An 18,120-nucleotide genomic window follows, 5' to 3' on the forward strand; every position below is an offset into this window, starting at 1 on the left:
ATGGCTATAACTACAATTTTTTATGTTTAATCAATGTTTTTAATTCATAGTTACAAACAAAGAATTAGGACAGTGGCACAGAATTCACCAGGAGTGTTGGCACAGTGCCACAGGCCCCGTGCAAATTTGTCCTGCTGGAGAAGCCAGGAACCAGCTGGTGCAGCCCCAGCAGGGAAATGGGACTGACCTGGAGAAGGTGGCTGGAAAAGCCTCTGAATTAATTAATGCCTCTGCCAGCAGAGGAAGCAAGACATTTTAAAACTGTCCTTCCTGCTGGAACCTCTGGGATTGAGAAGTGGCTACTGATGTCAGCAAGATCAGAGGAGGTTATAATGTAATACCAAATCAATATTAGCCAATTATCAGTAAAGGTTGAGGCCACTTTTGATGTGTTTTTTTTTTCCAGAAAATGTTCTATTTTTCTGCAACACCTTTGCAGTTGGAGTGAAATTTAATGAAATTTGTCTGTTGAGGGCTTCTATTTTTTTCTCACAATTTAATGATTCTAGCTCAGTAAAGCATAGCTGTCTGTGTGTGAGCACAGTCACACTTGCATGCTCACATAGCTGTGTAAGGTGGCAGGAGAGGGTGTACATGTAGAATTTCTATGTAATCTTCTACAAGTAAATACAAATCCACAAAGTAATAGTGCAATGCTAAAATATACAGGTATGGAAACAAGCATAAATGTTGAGAAACATGCTGCTTGGGCACTTTGTTGAGGTAGTTCTGACTATGAATAAAGCTAATATTAAAATGATGTGTAACAGACATTATTACGTCATTTATCCGTAACTGTTTATTAGAGAGACCTTTTGATTTGGGATTTTTCTTTTAAGGAGGAGGTTAGCAGAGTTACAGATTTGGATAAAATATTTCGATGGATTGAATACATAAGAAAACTAAGCAATCTTCTGAATAAACAGATAGTTTTATCAAAGGAAATTACTATCTGTCATAAAAGAAATACTACCCTTAATGACATTTGCTTTACCTCTTCAGGTATGATTTTTTTGGCCATGTAACGTTCATTGTTACTGGAACACACCCTTTTTTTGAGTAGTCCTGGATTTCCCTCAAGCATTTCTGAACATGCTTTCTCTCCTTGTGTAGTTGTTCATTTAGTTTCTTATCTGATGCTGATAAAAAAGTCAATCGATAACATAACAAAAATAAACAGTTCTTCCCAGCATTTGACACAGTTGCAAATAATACAAAAAACTGAAATAAAGAAGAAGCAAGCATTTATTGAGTGGTTAGAGTCCCCCTCTTCTGCAAGTAAAAACTAATCTGCCTTCCAACTACAGGAGCTGCATGCATTTCACATCAATGTCCAAGACGTTCTCCAGTGCTGGCTGGAGGGTCTAATCTTTCCCAGAGTGATCTGAGCAGTGCAGTTCAAGAACAAGAATGAATATTTGAATAATCACACCACAATGTGAGGTGACCCTCCGACAGGGTACTGACCAGGGACACATATGGATTTTGGGAAGACGCTCTGATGCTCTTTTTTAACACAGCTGTGAGAAGAATGTGACTAAGACCCAGTAGTCTTTCTGGAGTATAGCTGGCACAGGAAACCATGAGGAGAAGAGAATTTAACACATGGGTGTAAGAGAGTCCGCTTCATTGATGGGATCTGAGGAGAATGTCTAATGACTGGAAGAATCGAACTTGGCAATGGAAACACAAAGCTCTTTTCATCAATTCAAACGCAGACTCTAAAGCTGCAGATGGTTACCTCCAGCCTTGCCTATTCAGTGCGGGGTTGTATAAAATGGCACTTTGGTGAATACTAATAGATCAAAACAAAGATTTAATAACATAAAGATGTGGTGTTCATTTTTAAATAAGGATACAGGTCAGTGTCTCAGAAAAGAGTGAAATAAGTGTCTTTATGTATGGGTCTAAAGTCTCTGGAGATTTTAAACTGCAGACATGATATCTTTAGTGAGCAGATTGTACTCAGTACAGTGCAGCTATGCAGGGAACCTGCTAAAACCAGGATTTCTGAATTATTATACTAATTGAGACCATTTGCAACATGCAAATGTTGTTAACTAGTTATTTCCCTCTTAAAATCATATCTCCATATATTTAGTTGAAGTATACATTGTAGCTTGTATGCGTTCAGTCAGTCATTGTAGATAAGAATGGAGCTAGTTAATTAGAAATTGGAGGCAGAAGCACTGCACAAAAGAAACAAGCTGTACATTCACCAGGACTTAAAGCTATTTGTTTTGGAGGAACCACCACATGTTAGAGAAATCAGTTGGCTTTATTTTAAATTTTAGAGATACATTTCTTGAATTTTAATCTTTCAAAACAATAAATGGCATTTGATTTCTTACTTTATTAAAATGTTATGTTTAGAATTTCAGACTTCCCTAATAAAACCAGATTGCTTTTTTTTTTTTTTTTTACACTTACAAATCTGTATTCTGCTGAATGTCAGATCAACACTTTAACTGCTGCAGGCTAGAAATACAGCTTCATAGGTATTAATAGTTTCACTGATTTCTGTCATTAAATAATTTAGCAGATACCAAAAGTGATTTTGCTATTAATGAAAACCACTATGTGCCTGCTGCTGTGAAATTGAATAGTTGGTAATCTTTTAATATCAAATGGGGAATAATTTAATAGATGCTAGCATTTTGAAATGTAAAATAAGTTCTGGTGACTTGTTGACGAATGTAGATGGAGAGCTAGTTTCTTAGTTACAGCAAATTGGCTTAGCTCTATCACACTGAGTTGCACTCATTTGTCCCAGTTTAGGATATGACCTATAGTTTACTGAGAAACATATGCTGGTGGGTACATTCAAAAGATGGGCGAGTGAGGGCAAAGTGCTAAAAATCTTTTACTTACTACAGCAAGCTGCAGAAGTCAATAGTTACAACAGTTTGTATGGAAGGAAATGGGGAGCTGAGGAAGACAACTCTTGTAGCAGTCTAAGATACTGATGAAAATTAGCAATAGTTCTGGACTTTCAGAATTGGATCAAAAGTTATTAAAGAAGATTCAACATGGAAAAAACTGCTTGATGAGGACTGATACGTTGGCTGTCTCGTGCAATGATTAAAAGCAGATTATAAACTCCATGGGGCCCATAAGAGATACACAGTCTCCACAGGCAGGGTTTTATGGTGTTTAGGAAACCCACACTAGCCAGATGGAAGATTCCCAGACACGCAAAACTACCACATACCCCAAAGAATTCTGCAGAGTGCAGCAGAGCTGATGCAAAATTTCTTTGGCATGCAAGACATGAATAGGAACATGAGAAAGCCTGAAACATAAAATCTAGTAACAAGCACATCATATTAGATACAAAAATATTACCATTAACTAGAGCAGCAATAACAGGCAGTGTGAATTTATTGGATTTAGGAGCAGGAGGCTTGGAAGTAGTCTGCTTTAGGAATTCAATGAGGAATTAAGACTAATTGAAATGAGTGAAGAAAGTCATGTGTGATCTAACTGAAAGCAGTACATAGTAGGGTCAGAATTTATTTAAATACTTGGAATTCTGCACTAACGCCAGTGACTCCTCTCAGAAAAATTCCCCTCAGACTGCAGTAATATGCATTATGAAATGACGAATTAAAAAGTCTTGTAGAGATTCCTGTTTGTTGTAATAAAAGAATTGAGTAAGCCAGTGAGGTTATGTGGAGTCTCAGAGAAATTCAACATGTAGAGTGAAATCAATTTTCTGGGTCTGGAGGAAATAAAATATTGAACTAGTATTCAAGTCTAAGGTGAGCTGAACTAATTCGGTCACTGGTGGCATATTCTCTGGACTATTGTAGATATACCATGTTTCTGTATCACTAGACAGATCTTGTGTTCCTTGGTAAGACTAACGTATTATTCATGCCATATAAAAGGAAATATTTCACTTTTGCAAAGCTGTAATGAAATGTATTTTCTGCATTGGATGATGCTTCACTTACCAATTTTTGAATTACATTACATGCAGTCCAGGTAAAATTTGCAGGTTGTGATGGAGGGAGTACCTGATGACTTAGTACCACTAATGCTGATAATTTCTCAGTCCTAAGCAGACTTGGTCTTGGGTTAGCATGAGCAGAAAAATTCTGACAGAAAAAATATGAAACAATTGACATTTTGTCTTTTCTGCCTGGGCTCCTTGGAGACCCAAATGGAGAAGCACGTGCTGAACCAGAGTGACGTACACTGGTTGCGCCAAGATCTGCACAGAGCAGTATGACCTCAGATGTTTTCTCTCAAAGCTCCCTTGGCATCTGTCCCACATCCCTCCGGCCCCCCAGTTTTCTAAGTGGTTGTTTGGGAGCAGGGATACTCCTCCAGGGTGTGACAGAATGGAGCTGAGTTTCCTTCTCCATCTGAGGAGATCCTGTCCAGATCTCCTGTATATCAGGGATCAGATTTGATCTAGATGCTCTCTTTCTTGCCTTGAAGTAGTACCACATAGAAGAAAATAATGCAGACTTCTTGGATCGGAGAGCAGTGAGTAGGCTGCTCACCTCTGAGATGCAAGACCTGGTTCTGACACTTTCCTTAAGGACTTTTTCTCAGTTTTATCCAGTGCCTGTTGAACATAAATGCGGAGCCAGTATCAGAACACTTATCTCCTCTTTTCCAGGAGAGTATCCTTGATAACCACCTACAGAATCACACATTGAGGCCTAATAACATTTCAGATGTTTCTTCTGTAGAGATTTGTAGCTTTGGAAAGAGAAGTAAAGAAGACTTTTCAGCCCTGGAGTGTATTATTCTCCTGAGAAGTGGCAGGTGTGGGCTAAAACCAACCTTTCCTTAGCTCTAGCTGATAGTCAGTATAATTTTTATACTTCTTTTAAAAAGGAGGAGTGGTAGCACTACTGTTATCTTTGTCACCTTAAAAGAGACAAGTGGCCTCAGGTTATTTTTAGAGAAGGGCAGCTTGAGAACCTCTGAACACCTTGGAGCAAAACACTTTAAACAAGGGCCTGAGATTAAAAAAAAAAAAAAAAAAAAAGTAAAAATAAATCAACAACATGAAACTCCCTATTTGGTGACTTTAGGAGCACATTTCTTAATCTAGTTGTTGTAGATCCCATCCCAAGGTGCTGCCATCCTCTCTGTACAGACTGGAGGAGGATTGTGCTGGTCCAGACCACATGTGAAGCTGCAGATCCTGTTCTCAATGTTAAGAGTCCTGAAAGACAGATTCGGTGATGTTCAGAATAGCAACAGCTGATACCCTTTGTAGTACTGATGATTCACACTATCTTTTGATGTCTTCTTTTCATATGAAGATGGCCTTTAATAGGGCAGTTTGTGGTATCAGTGCCAGAAGTCTCATACAGTTGTGTGATTTGTCAGAGCAGATATGGGATATTCTTCTCATAGATGTTTTGGGTGTCATAATTTATAATGAGATCTTTAGCATCTGATGGTTTATGATCAATGCCAAGATTATATTCAGTGGTGTACTTATCAGAATGAGGACAAAAAATGCCAGCCAAAAGGAATGACAGATAAGCCTTTCCAGTATTCCTTGCACAGCTAAGATATCCATTGACTGCAGGCAGTTTCACATGGAGGAAGAATGCAAAACTGAGCATACAATCTAAGTCAAGTATTTATTTTCTTTGTGCAGCTATGGTTTACATTTACTTAACCTCTGTAAATTGTGGATTGCAGTGCAGATATTGTTTTCTTAAAGTATGGGTAGTTACAATATAAACACAAATATTTATCATCATTTGAATATTTATCATCTCAGCCTTTCACGAAAATATAAGCAATGCTGAAACTTAGTTCTCTCAAACACTAAAATGTATTCTATGAAAGTCAAATGTTTTCAGAGTCAACATAATCACAACATCCCAGTTTTTGACCTGTGTGTTCATTTACAGTTTGCTTATAGCTGCTTCACAGAGATGGAAGTTTGTAGATTACAACATGGTTTTATTGATTTATCAGTAGCAAAATACACTAAGTATACTCAGTAAACTGGATTGGCTAGCTCTTGGGCTTGTATTGTATAATATCAGCTTGTCGTGGAATACTTCAGAACAAAATCAGAATGTTGGCATAGTTAACATCAATGGTGTAAACCAGACTTGCAAAGACTAATATTTAGTAAGACCAATAACACAAACAAATCAGATTTTGAAGTTGTTTGCCCAATAGGAAGAAGCATGCTGACACAGTATTTGTAAGCTTATAGTTAACCATTCTATGACAAATTATTAAATAACTTTGAACAGCAGATTGAGTGCTCCTTGAAGAACAGCAAGAAAACTTTTTCTCAGACTTGTTTTTTTTTCTGAGATGATAAAATGTGTGTCACAGCAAATAATCATTTACTTTAATATTTTATATCCAAATAAAATAAGTCCATGGCATTTATGTTGCCGTTACTAAATAGTATTTGGTTTGTTTGCAGGAGTCATTTATTTGTGGCTTGGCTGAAGGAATAAAAATAAAGTTGCGGTTCTTTCTGTTAATACTCACACTGTTTCTTAACATATGCAAAAGATTGAATACTGTAAATGTATGTGCAGATGCTCAAAAAGAAATCCCAGACATTCTGAAGCTTCTGAATTACGTATAATCTTTTAGAGAACTGCTGGAACAGTTCTTTACAGCAACAAATTGAAATAACTGCCTGGACCAGCAAGGTATTTAATTCTAAGCAAACTTGAAATCATTTAAATTTTTCCATTGTTTAAAATTAAGTGTACCTTTACTGAAGCAGGGGATAGTTCTCCAAGGAAAAAATTACAGTTCATGTTTCTGATCTAGTACTGGGTCATTAACTAATAGCCACATATTTTCCATAAGGCTTTTCATTTTTTTTAACAAGATTTTGTAGAAAGGCAGCATCAGTTGTATGAGAGCCAACAATAGCTTTAACCCCAACATTGCCACTGCTGTTTATTGGCAAGTTGCTCAGCTTTCCTCTTCTACATTTTTGCTGTATGTGATATGGGTATAAGTAAACACTAAGCTGTTGGAAACACTGAGTTGTTAGAAGGCATGAATCTTTAGGATTAAATTTTATCATTTCAGCTTCACATTATGGAATTTTTGCCCATAGAAAGTGTCAGAATTCAGCTTTTAAATGGAAGACACTACAACTATTAGAGATGTGTATAATGAAATTATTGTATTTAGCATTTAATTCTGTGCCTCATAATATATCTACTTCTATCAACTCAATGTTTGATAAGATACTCATAAATTATTTGAAGGTTGTAACAAATGCACATCTACATGTGGTAAAAGGGATCCTAAGTGGTGAACTCAAAACACAAAAGACATTTCACACATTTCCAATTTTAAACACTGGGATATTTTACTCCATGCTATTGAGGAATTTTGTGAATCTTGATGTAAAGCCAAATTTTTATACTGTCATCAGCAGAAATTAAGAAGGTTTTTTTCCCACAATCAGTTCCATTCATATCACCACCTGACAGATTTGCCACCAAGGCCCAAGTCTGCAAGCTCACCAGTTCAGAAGAATTAAAGCTGTCCTCAAAATGAGCTGAAGGTCCTCCAGAGTCGGTCTTGTTCAGGAATTTACTCACCTCCCAGAAGAAGGAGAAGTTTGTTCCCAGTTGGATGTCAGGAACATTGAGCAAAATAGGCCTAGAAGTCCAGTGAAAAAAAAAATATGTGACCTGTCTAACAATGTGAATTGTCTTGCTAGAATGGTGCAGAAGGCAGTTGGAGACAGTCTGTCTGGAGGTACTGGAGAGAGGTTACTGAAGCTTAAAAGTGGGAAGACTTGTTTTCATCTTAATGGCCTTAAATGGCTGATAACTGAGTAAAAAGCCTATGAAGTATTTTAAGGAGCATTATGCATGTGTAGGAAACACTTTGGTCTGTGATGCTGTCTCAACTGGTATTTTAAAACCCCTTTTTTGTGTGTAAAAAGGCAGTTAGGCATCTTTTCTGTTTTTATCCCTGCATAGGGGACCATGTTGCAACATCAATAATAATAGACCAGCTTCATGTTGATAGCATCTATATATAATGTATTACAGACATTAAAAGGAGAAAAGGATATTTTGTCCATGAACTTTTGTTAATCTATTACTGAGAGAAGACTGCTCTTAGATTTTCTAGAAATATTTTTCAGAAGTATGGTTGAGTTGCCCTGAAACGAGAAGTCTGTGGGCACCACTGGATTACACCGAAAGGGTGGGGAGTTCACTTACCAGTCTGAGACCGTTATGAAGGACTTATCACAAGTGGGATCTTAATTAAATGCTTTTCTCTTACATCCAAACCCATTTCCATTGTTACTTGATCTCTCAGTGATGTAGAAGTCACTCCAGGTTGGGCAGTATCACATCAGTTATGCCAGGAAGGCAAATCTATCTAAATACATCAAACCTATGTAGAAACCATTATTTTTAATGTAAAGCGGAGGAAATTGATGATGGTTTATCAGAAGGAATTTTCTCTCCACAAGCTCCAGATTACTCTTGGTCATGAAGGTGGAACCACCTCAGGGAGGTGGAACATAACTGAGAGCTGCCTTGAGCCGCCAAGTCTGCATCAGATTTCACAAAATATTTGTGGAATCAAGAAAAAAGTTCTTTTTATCTTTATTGTTTATAATATCAAGAGGAGTATGCCAGAGTTGTGCTTTAATGCGATATATACTTGGCAATCAGCCTGAGTAATATATCAGCCTGTGGAAAAGGACCTGAGGGTCCTGGTAGACAATGAGTGAACAGTGATGCTGAGTTACATCAATAAAGGCGTCACCAGCAGAGATAAAGATGACATTATTCCACTCTACTCAGCGCTTGTCAGGCCACATCAGGAATACTGTGTTCAGTTTCAGTCCCTACTATTCAAAAAAGATGTGGTCAGGCTGGAGAGGGCCCAGAGAAGAGCCACAAAGGTGATCAAAGGACTGGGAAGCCTGTCATGTGATGAAAGGCTGAGAGAGGTGGGTTTGTTCAGTCTTGAGAAAAGAAGGCTGAGGGGAGTCCTTATCACCATGTTCCAGTATTTAAAGGGTGGCTACAAAGAAGATGGAGACTCCCTTTCCACAAGGAGTCACATGGAAAAGACAAGGGGTAACAGGTACTAGTTGCTCCCAGGGAGATTCTGATTGGACACTAGAGGAAAATTTTTCACAATGAGAACAATCAGCCATTTGAATAATCTCCCCAGGGAAGCAGTGGATTCCCAAGTGTTCGATATTTCCAGTATTCAGCTGGATGGGGTGCTGGGACATCTTGTCTAGACTGTACTGTTGCCAAGAAAGGTTGGCCTAGATGATCTTTGATGTTCCTTCCAACTTTCTGTGATCCTATGAGTCTATAATTTGCAACTTTACAAACACATTATAAACAGGACTTCACCAGAGCATGCCCAGAAGAGGTGAGACTAGCTTGAAATAGGCATCTGAGAGGTTCAGACCTGGTCTTACGAGGAAAGTTTTTTGAAACATGCAGAAGGGGGTAATGTGGTGGTTTCAGGCTGATCACAGAATCACAGATCTATAGGATCACAGGTTCTACAGGATGGCAAAATACTTTCTGTAAGGAAGATATATTAGCATAAGATAAAACTGCTAGCTTTACCTGAACAGATGACAGAGACTTCCAGGAAGTATTTGTCAAAAAAAAATCCAGGATGCCCTTGCCTATTCATATCTGCATGAACTTTGTAGAAATGCTGTCACTGCAAGAAGTAGAATAGAGTAGGCTTCAATGTCAAGATTTCTCCTAAAAGATACCAGCTGTGATGCCAAATGCATGAAAACAGTAATTGTCAGTGAGAAAAGTAATTGAAGGTTATGGAAGGAGGTACAGGAAAGGTTTTTCTTGCACAAATAGAAATAGTAAACTTTGCATAAAATTGGCATATAAACTGTCAGACTCAAGCTGGAGTAATTAGGTGGAATTCTGTGATCTGATTAAATAATCTGATGTGTATACTTTGACCTTAAATATACCAATATATCCTTTATTTCAGTTCTTGTTAATTTTTTAAATCTGATATCAGCCACATGCTCAGATGTGAATGGTCCATCCAATTGTAAGAGCCTGATCTGTATCATAAGCATGTTGTAGATCTCAATGTACTGAAATACAGATGAGGTTACAGCATAGTTGCTTAAGGGTTTATTTTTCTTGTTCATAAGCTCATTTATTTTAGGCGATCTGTGTATGCTGTCCTGAGAAAGCATTTGAAAACAAAGGAATGCTACCTTTCACAAGGTAGCATTAAATCCAGCATAGATGCAGAGTCCTGATCTTGTATTGTCCTGTGCTGTGCAACAATCTACATCAATAAAGTAGGGTGAACTGCCGTCAAAATAGCCCAACTGTGTTTACCACTCACTTTTCCTGCTGCTAGTGATGGCACAAGGTGAATAGTAATGGTGAGCTAGCTCATAATCTTCCAAACAGAAGGTAGAGAGCAAACAATTTGACAAGATTAGTTATTGTGGACCACAGATAAAGGCTTAATATTTTAGCCAAGGCCTGCGTGAGCCAGGTTTATTTTGAAATATGTCTGCTGTCAGGAGCCCAACTGGCTGTATTTACTTCTAAGTTTAATCATATACAGAATTACTCTTTTGGGCTGAGAAGATGCTGAAAGGGATTTAATAGGAATGATTGTTTTGTGACAGTGCTTTTCAGAGACAGAATAGTATGCTCTGCCAAATATAAGGCCTGTAAGTTTAATGAAACATACTTTTTGGAGTGACATTACAAACAGTGTTGGGCAGGCAGGAATTGACGGCAGTGGCTGGAGTGACTAGATTCAACACTGTGGTCTACCGCAGTTTAGAGCTCACTGATGCTGCTAAATCAGTCTCTAAGACTTGTGTTTTAAGACCAGAAAGGACTATTATTACCAGTCAGTCCAGCCACCTGTCTAACCAAATTTTACTCTGCAATTCCTGCATCAGGCTCCAAGCCACTGCTGAACTCCACCATGCCATTTAGAAAGACACCCAGTCTCCCATCCAAAAGATGCAGAGGGAACTCTGTTCAGCAGAGAGAGGCAGCCTAGTGCACCTGAACCCCATGTAGCCTTTACCACTATTGTGATTTATGAAGGAATTGTCACAGATTGGTGCATGACCATTAAATACAACTGGTAATGCTTTTTAGTGAGTAGATTGAAAATCATTATTGTTCAAAAGACAGACTTTTGAGATGGTAAAAATACCTGAACTGAGGAATAATTAAAGATTCACTGAGCCACCCAGAGGTAATAGGGTGATGCCTCTGTAGAGTGGTAGATAGGCCACGCACTGCAAGGTCATACTTTTACATTCCAGGCTTCAATCCAGTGAATATTTAAGCATTTTATTCAGTCAGAACAGCTTCAACATTTGAAACTCAGAACAAGCCACCCCAGCACCATTGTTAGCACAGTGTTACTCCCTTGAGAGGGAAGCAGCTGGGATCCAGTTCCCTCCTGCAGATAATAAAGCTGAACCAGTTTCCTCCAGCCTATTGACTCAGTGATCCTACCCAAATGACTGGTTTGTGAATGAGACTAGTATCACAGCAGCCTCTCATCTCTGTGTCATTTATTTTCTCGACTTTTACAGAAAATACCTGAAAATGAGTACTCCATTTAGGATTTGATATTATATATGAAAGAGGAAGACTGAAGGAGAGGAGAAGGAAAGCAAAGAAATTTTTTATTCTTAGATTAATTTAAGGGGATTTGTTTGCATGACCACTCACCAGTCATTCACTGAGTTCTACTGCTAAACTGCTTGTAATGCTTTTGTCCAATGCATTTTGTTTACCTAATATATTTTCACATGTGTGGTTTTTAAAGGGAATTAGTGTTAGCAAAACACATTCCACAAAAAGTCAGGAATCATGCAAGTAAGGCCATCTTCATAGCCTGAGCCTAATCTTATCTACTGGAAAGATAACCAAGAGTTATAGTTTAGGTTCATAAGCCTTTATATAGCATTTCAAAATCCAGGAGGGTTTTGTTTTTATCACTTAATTCCTTCGTCTGCAGGTGGAAGCTATTGTTTTCTGCTAGTCTATATATTGCTTTGCAGATTAGAACATAGGCTACTTGAAGTATGCCCTTTTCTTTCAGCTTGGTATCCATTTTGGCTATTTCTAGGGCATGATGCCCTGGAAGAGCACTCTGTGGCTGTTTAACTCTGTCATATTCAGAATTGTGGATAAAGGCTACTGCTTTCCTTCTGGGGTGAGTTCCTTTGGCCAGAGATGGAGCAGTATGGAGGATGTACTGATCTTTGTGGATTTACGGAGTTGCATAGTTTTTACTGATCCCAAACTACAAGTTTGTCTAGTTTCAAGCTAGACTTCTTCAGCAGAATACATGAAAGGGGAGAGCAAGCCTATAATGCACTTAAGAGTCAGCAGTTGAGATCCATAGATAATGTTTTTGCAACTATATGGCCAGCTTCTGGGCTCCCAGAACACAGTAAGATTTTTAAGTCTGCTTTATGGAAACTGGTCCTAAAAACAAAATTCTTTATTCTCAGGGGAATAAAGCTCTGTAAGACTTTGCTAAAAATCAAAACAGGTTGTCTAACAGTTCAGGAGCTGTGTAAGAACACTCCATATAACATCATCCACTCCACACAGGCACTTTTTCAGATGTGCATAGGTGATAAGAGAACACAGTTTGAAATTAACTGGAAGAGGAGTTGAGAATGGTTGGGAGTTTGTCCTGGGGAAGACACACCTAACAATGTCCTTGTTTAGGGAGTCTTCCTCTAAACATGAGGACCTTCTTAAAACTTAGTAACACTTTTAAAAGTACATATTCAAACTTGTAATATAATAGCAAGCTCCTCAATAAAATCTTTTTATTTCTGTATTAAAACACATTCACCTGCTTAATTCCAAGTTTGCATTGAGCAAGCAGTAAGACACTGCAATTCAAAACTCTTCAGAATGATGCATCTTGTGCTAATTTAAAAGTAATGATGGACCAGATGTCTCTTTCCGACTTTGTAGTTGGGGTTTTTTTTATTATTTTTCCATTTCATGGAAGCACTGAGATGACCATTACAGAAGAAAGGAATGTAGATAAAGAATATTTCTAGCTCTCATCTTTTTGCTTTCCATGGATGCAACTTCCATCTATCCTGAAAAACACAGGGCTTTTTGACCTCAGGTATGTTCAAGTCAGTATAAATAAAACTGAAGTTGTACCTATCTATCTGAATACATAGTTCCTGTATTTCATATGTCATTTTGCACTCATTTTGCATGCAGACATACAGTAATTGTGCAGAGAATGCTGCAGGGGTGTTTGCTAAGAGAATTTACTTATTAAGGGACAGATTTTCTAGAACTATTTAAGTACCAAGAAATAGTGATGGTCACTTACTGGAGTCTTCCAAAATCTCCGAGCAAGTAATTGAAATCTGTGAGAATGAGGAATGAGACCTTAAGAGGCTTTGTTGAACATTCCCGAAGGTGCCTCTCTGTCCCTGCACATTTGGACCTCCAGCACTGAAGCAGAGATGCCCACCATATCATTCTTCTCTCTGACCTAAAATACAAACCCAAATACTTTCTTCTTGAATTACTTGTTTGGTTGCTTCATAAGATCAAATTCAGTGATTGTCCATGCTTACATCTCAGGAGATGATACTGCCATATTGCACATTTAATTTATATTATTAGGACTGTTCCCTTCACAAGCAAAAAGACAAATGTAATTTGTCAAATTTGTGTCTTAGGATAGAGTCAAACATAGTCAGCACTGCTTTCAGTTAAGTAAAGTATGGTGAGATTATGCTGGCAAATATATCATGATTGCACAAAGTAATAAAAGTTGCTTTCTTCAGATCAGTGTCTTCTGTATTTTGAATAGAACTCTGAGAACACTAAGACTTTTAGAGTAGTTCCCAGCACCTCCCATTTGTCTATTTAGATATTGAAGTTCCCTTTGATCTTGAGGTATAAGACTATTCCTTCAGTTTACCAGAGATTAAAATGCCTAGCCTCCAAAGGGTCTGCCTTAACATCTCACCATGCTGGATAGAGCCTTATCAACAAGGGGCACCCCTGGCAGGTAGTACCTCTTTGACACAAATGGCCTTGTTAGCTGCCTTTTATTACTCACAAACTAAAATGTAGCTTAGTGTGAGTCAGGATGGCAAAATTGGGCCACTGGTGAACAGTCTTGGATTATCATTCCAAAAAGGCCCTTGAGGCCCGTAAGCAGAGTTATTAACCACTGATACAGCACATAGCATTATTTTGTAGGCTTAAGTGGGATATCAGAGGCATATTGGGTCTTGTGTCTATGTAGGGGTGAATTTTGCCCTCTGTTATTTTATCTTATAAATAACTGATACAGTCTCTCTTTTGCATTATTGTTTAAATCTGTTTCAAAAGTATAGTTTCTTAATCCCCTGCTGCTTTTTTTCTTTCTTTCTTCTAATAAAGAATAAATAAATTTGCAAATCCACACATGGCTGAAACAAAAGGTAAATAATCCTTGCACGGTTTGTATTTGGTGTGGAATACCTCATTTTGATGATTTCAGTCATCATTCATTTGAAAAGCAGAAGCTATGATTGTTAAGCCTCATTACTTTCAATGAAGCCTGGCAGTTTCAAGGTTAAACAGAAGACAGCTACTTTCATCCCAGTGGTATTTCTCTTCAAACATGGGCAGCTCTTTGCTAACTTGTTTTGCTCTGGCATGCAGTGTCATTGCTTGGTCACAGAGTGGTGCACATCTAAGCCAAATTGCTGGACAGTGTAAGCAGTGACCTCCAACCTATTGTCTCCCCAAAAGAAACCTAAATTATTGAAGTAATTTTCCCCCCACTTGTATAAGCCACACAGTACTTGTTTTGAACTGAACAATGGTTTAAATAAGCCATGATCTCAGATTTTACTATTTTTCTGCTATCTTCCAGAAAACAATTTGCAGCCCAAACCTTTTGTTTGGCCAGACAGTTTGAAATGTTTCTCCTGTGCTTTATGTCTCTGAAGCACATTACAGGGGGTGCTAGTGTGAGAGAGACCTCCAGTGATAGTTAAAGTAGCAGAGGAAGCTGCAATGCTTCAGAAGATACATGCTGTTAAAAGTGAGGATTGATCTGCCATTGCTATCTGAAATCTCACATGAACTAACCGATTTAACAGGGAAACTTCTCAGTAAGAGAGGCTGAGGAAGCTATGACCTATCAGTAAACACTGATTTAAAAACAACAATTTATCCACTGTGAGAAAACTTTCAGGAGCAAATAACTTGTGAAAGCCCTAACTTTCTACCTGTGTAGACTGACTGTACTGAGTTATGACTGGATGCTGCCTCCATAAAGATAAAGAAGCGCAGTAGAGGTACATTACAAAATCAGGAAAAATGCACTAGTTGGTTAAAAAGGGAAAGCAGTACTCAGAAAACTGAAGGGAGAGGAGTAACCAAGCAGTACTTTTTCACCTGTGCTTTCACTCCTTTAGAGTCCCTGTGGACAGCTTGAACCAGATGAACTTTTCACATACATTTCCTGGTGTCTGATAATTACATTAGGGTGGTGAATTCTTAATCTCATTTCAGGAATTAAGTCACCTGGTGAGTACAATGAAAGGTGTAGCTTCGTGGTGCTTGGTGGTTCCTGGAAAACAAGTGTTTCAATACGTACCATGCGCGTTAGTCATGACTTGTGGCAATAAATCCAAGACATGTTAACTAGTTTTCCTACACTGAACTTACTAATGCATCCATGAGATAAAATGAATTTTTCAGGTTTGATAAAGCTGTTACTTTTATTTCCTATCTGCATTCCGCATGTTGTGTAATGTATTAGGGAGAAAAAGAAAATAAAGACTGTCTTTTCAGATAAAAAAAAAAGGTCAACTTTGCAACAGTGCATACAACTATTTGAACCTGCACCTCTTTTTATCCATTATGGAAGTTGTGTATATAATATGCTGGACACGGTTCTCGACTTGTTCTGCTACACACAGTGTCTGCTTTTATATCATTAGTTTATTTGTAGGACAGCTTTCACTGAAGGATTCCATGAAATACCGATTAATTGAAGGAATACCTTGAATGCATGATTATTGGAGTGCTGAAGATAAATGTGTGCAAATGGAGAACTCTGCACAAATTTAGCCCACTGCATTCACCTACATATTTTAACAAAAGAAAAGAATTAATTAAGCCAGTGAGATGCTGGACATGCTTATAATCTCTGCCTTAAAACTGAGAGGATTAGGCAGCTCTCTGTTCTAGTTACTTAGACATTTTTTCTGTAGTTGTGTTGACATAATAATCATATTGGCCACCTTCAAAATGTCATCCTCCACATCCTCAGAAACTTGGCTCGTTGAGTATTTTGAAAAGTTTTTTACATAAAACACATAGGGGTTTAGGCATAAATTTATAAACTGGACAATAAAAGTATCTGCTGGATAATGGGCAAGGTACTTTTTAAGGGAAAACAACAGCTAAGTGTTACATTTAATGAGAGCCATGGACCACTCATATTTTAAAAATTGCAAGAATTGAATGTCCTGCTTACACCAAAGTGTATAGGTGCCACAGGATTGCTGCACAGGGTTTTGCATTGATGCCTTAAAGGGACCTCAGATACTACATATACCACAAAAGAAGAGTGAATTGATATATATCACTGCCTGCAAATGGGCTGGGTTGTAGTTTAAAAAGTTTTCCGTAAGTTGTCTGCATTTTCCCTTAATGTCTGTCTTTTACAGTAGTGCTTTGTTTCTGAGCATGACCACCACCAGGACAGCTTGGTTCAGTGCAAACACTGTCTCTTTCAGCCAGAACATTCCTAACGTTAGCTTCCTTTTTTTTTTCTCTCCTCTCCCTCTCCCCTGCCCCCTCTCAGGTTGGAAAGGCTGGTGGACGTCCTGAGGAAGAAGGTTGGAGCAGGGACCATTAGGACCGTGATCTGATTGAAAGCTCTAGTCTAAGGAAGCATTCACATCTGGTGACCAGGCTGCTTCATTCAGCACTGTGTAAACACTAAAGCCTTAACTTAGCAAACAGTTGTTAGAAGTGGGACACTCCAGCGACATTCCAAGCTGAGATAAAATCAAATCATAAATGTTTAACTACTTTGCTGCTGAGTTCTGTGATTTGTTGAAATGTTTCACTGCAAACATGTATTTGTTTTTAAGCAGATGCATTGTGGCACTGTGTACTGTGAAAAATGATGTAGATGCTTGTTTTAAGAGTCTGTCCTCTCGGTGTTACTAGACTATAGTCTGCTGCAAGGCACAGCTTGATCACGTTTTCAAATACTGCAGGCTTCAGGTGCAAAATCTTGCAAAACAGTTTCAAAATTTAAATCTCATGTCATCTGTGGGACTGCAAACAGTCCAGTATTTGTATGTTAAATATATTAATTCATAAAGTAGGTTCACATTCGAGAACTATCTGTGACTAGTGTATTGGAGATTTTTTCCATCTTAGTCAGCCCACTGAATTGCAGGTAGTGACTGTGGCTGCAACTAATGGAAGGATACATGTATAGCTTTATACAGTAGTTGTATAGCTACTGTTAGTACATGGCATTTTCAGTGTACATTAGAAAGAAATGTGCAGTTAGGTTTCACTAGAGGTACAGCTTCGTAAATCCCAACAGGAAAGACTTGTGACATTGTAAAGTATCTTAGACAGTGGAGGAGGTTTCCCGTATTGTTAATAGCCAATCGTCTGTCCTTTCCTTTGAGGTAAAAGCTCTCAGATGTTCAGAAACCACCTTATAGAGTTAAAATTTGCCTTTTCAGTGTAAGTGGGTGGGTTCATCACCCCCTTCCTACAAGACTTTTTGTCTGCTGCTTCTAGACCTCTGATTGTTCTGTAGTGCAGCAATACCATCCAGGCTGGGTTTGAGGCCAGCTTGCCAATCCTCTGCTGTATGTACTCCTGAAGTGTCCTAGGACTGAACTCAAAGGTGGAAGGATAGACTCCTACGGCAAGGGGCAAAGTTGTGAAGAGGAAAAATTGGGGTACACAGATGTTATATTCCTCTTGCCTACTCTGCTTTGTGTTTAATGTTATGCTGTCTTCCCTCTTAGTGTTTCCTTGTACAGGTGTCATGATAGCGCAGTCTAGCTGAAGAAAATTAAATTTTAATTTTAGACAGGGGAAGACATTTCAA

General features: G+C 38.2%; 1 protein-coding gene across 1 annotated transcript in view; it reads left to right on the forward strand.

The window, feature by feature from the left end:
* The window catches only part of MIPOL1 (mirror-image polydactyly 1), a gene marked incomplete at both ends in the record, with an annotated part of 163,482 nt that extends 146,573 nt beyond the window's left edge, over positions 1 to 16,909 (forward strand). Inside the window, one exon of the mRNA XM_080618211.1 lies at positions 16,843 to 16,909. Within this exon, the coding sequence (XP_080474337.1) occupies positions 16,843 to 16,909 (67 nt within the window). The remainder of the gene's footprint in view (positions 1 to 16,842) is intronic.
* Between the last annotated feature and the right edge of the window lie 1,211 nt (positions 16,910 to 18,120).

Source organism: Psittacula echo (assembly GCF_963264785.1).
Source record: "Psittacula echo genome assembly, chromosome: 5".
Classification (NCBI taxonomy): Eukaryota; Metazoa; Chordata; class Aves; order Psittaciformes; family Psittacidae; genus Psittacula; species Psittacula echo.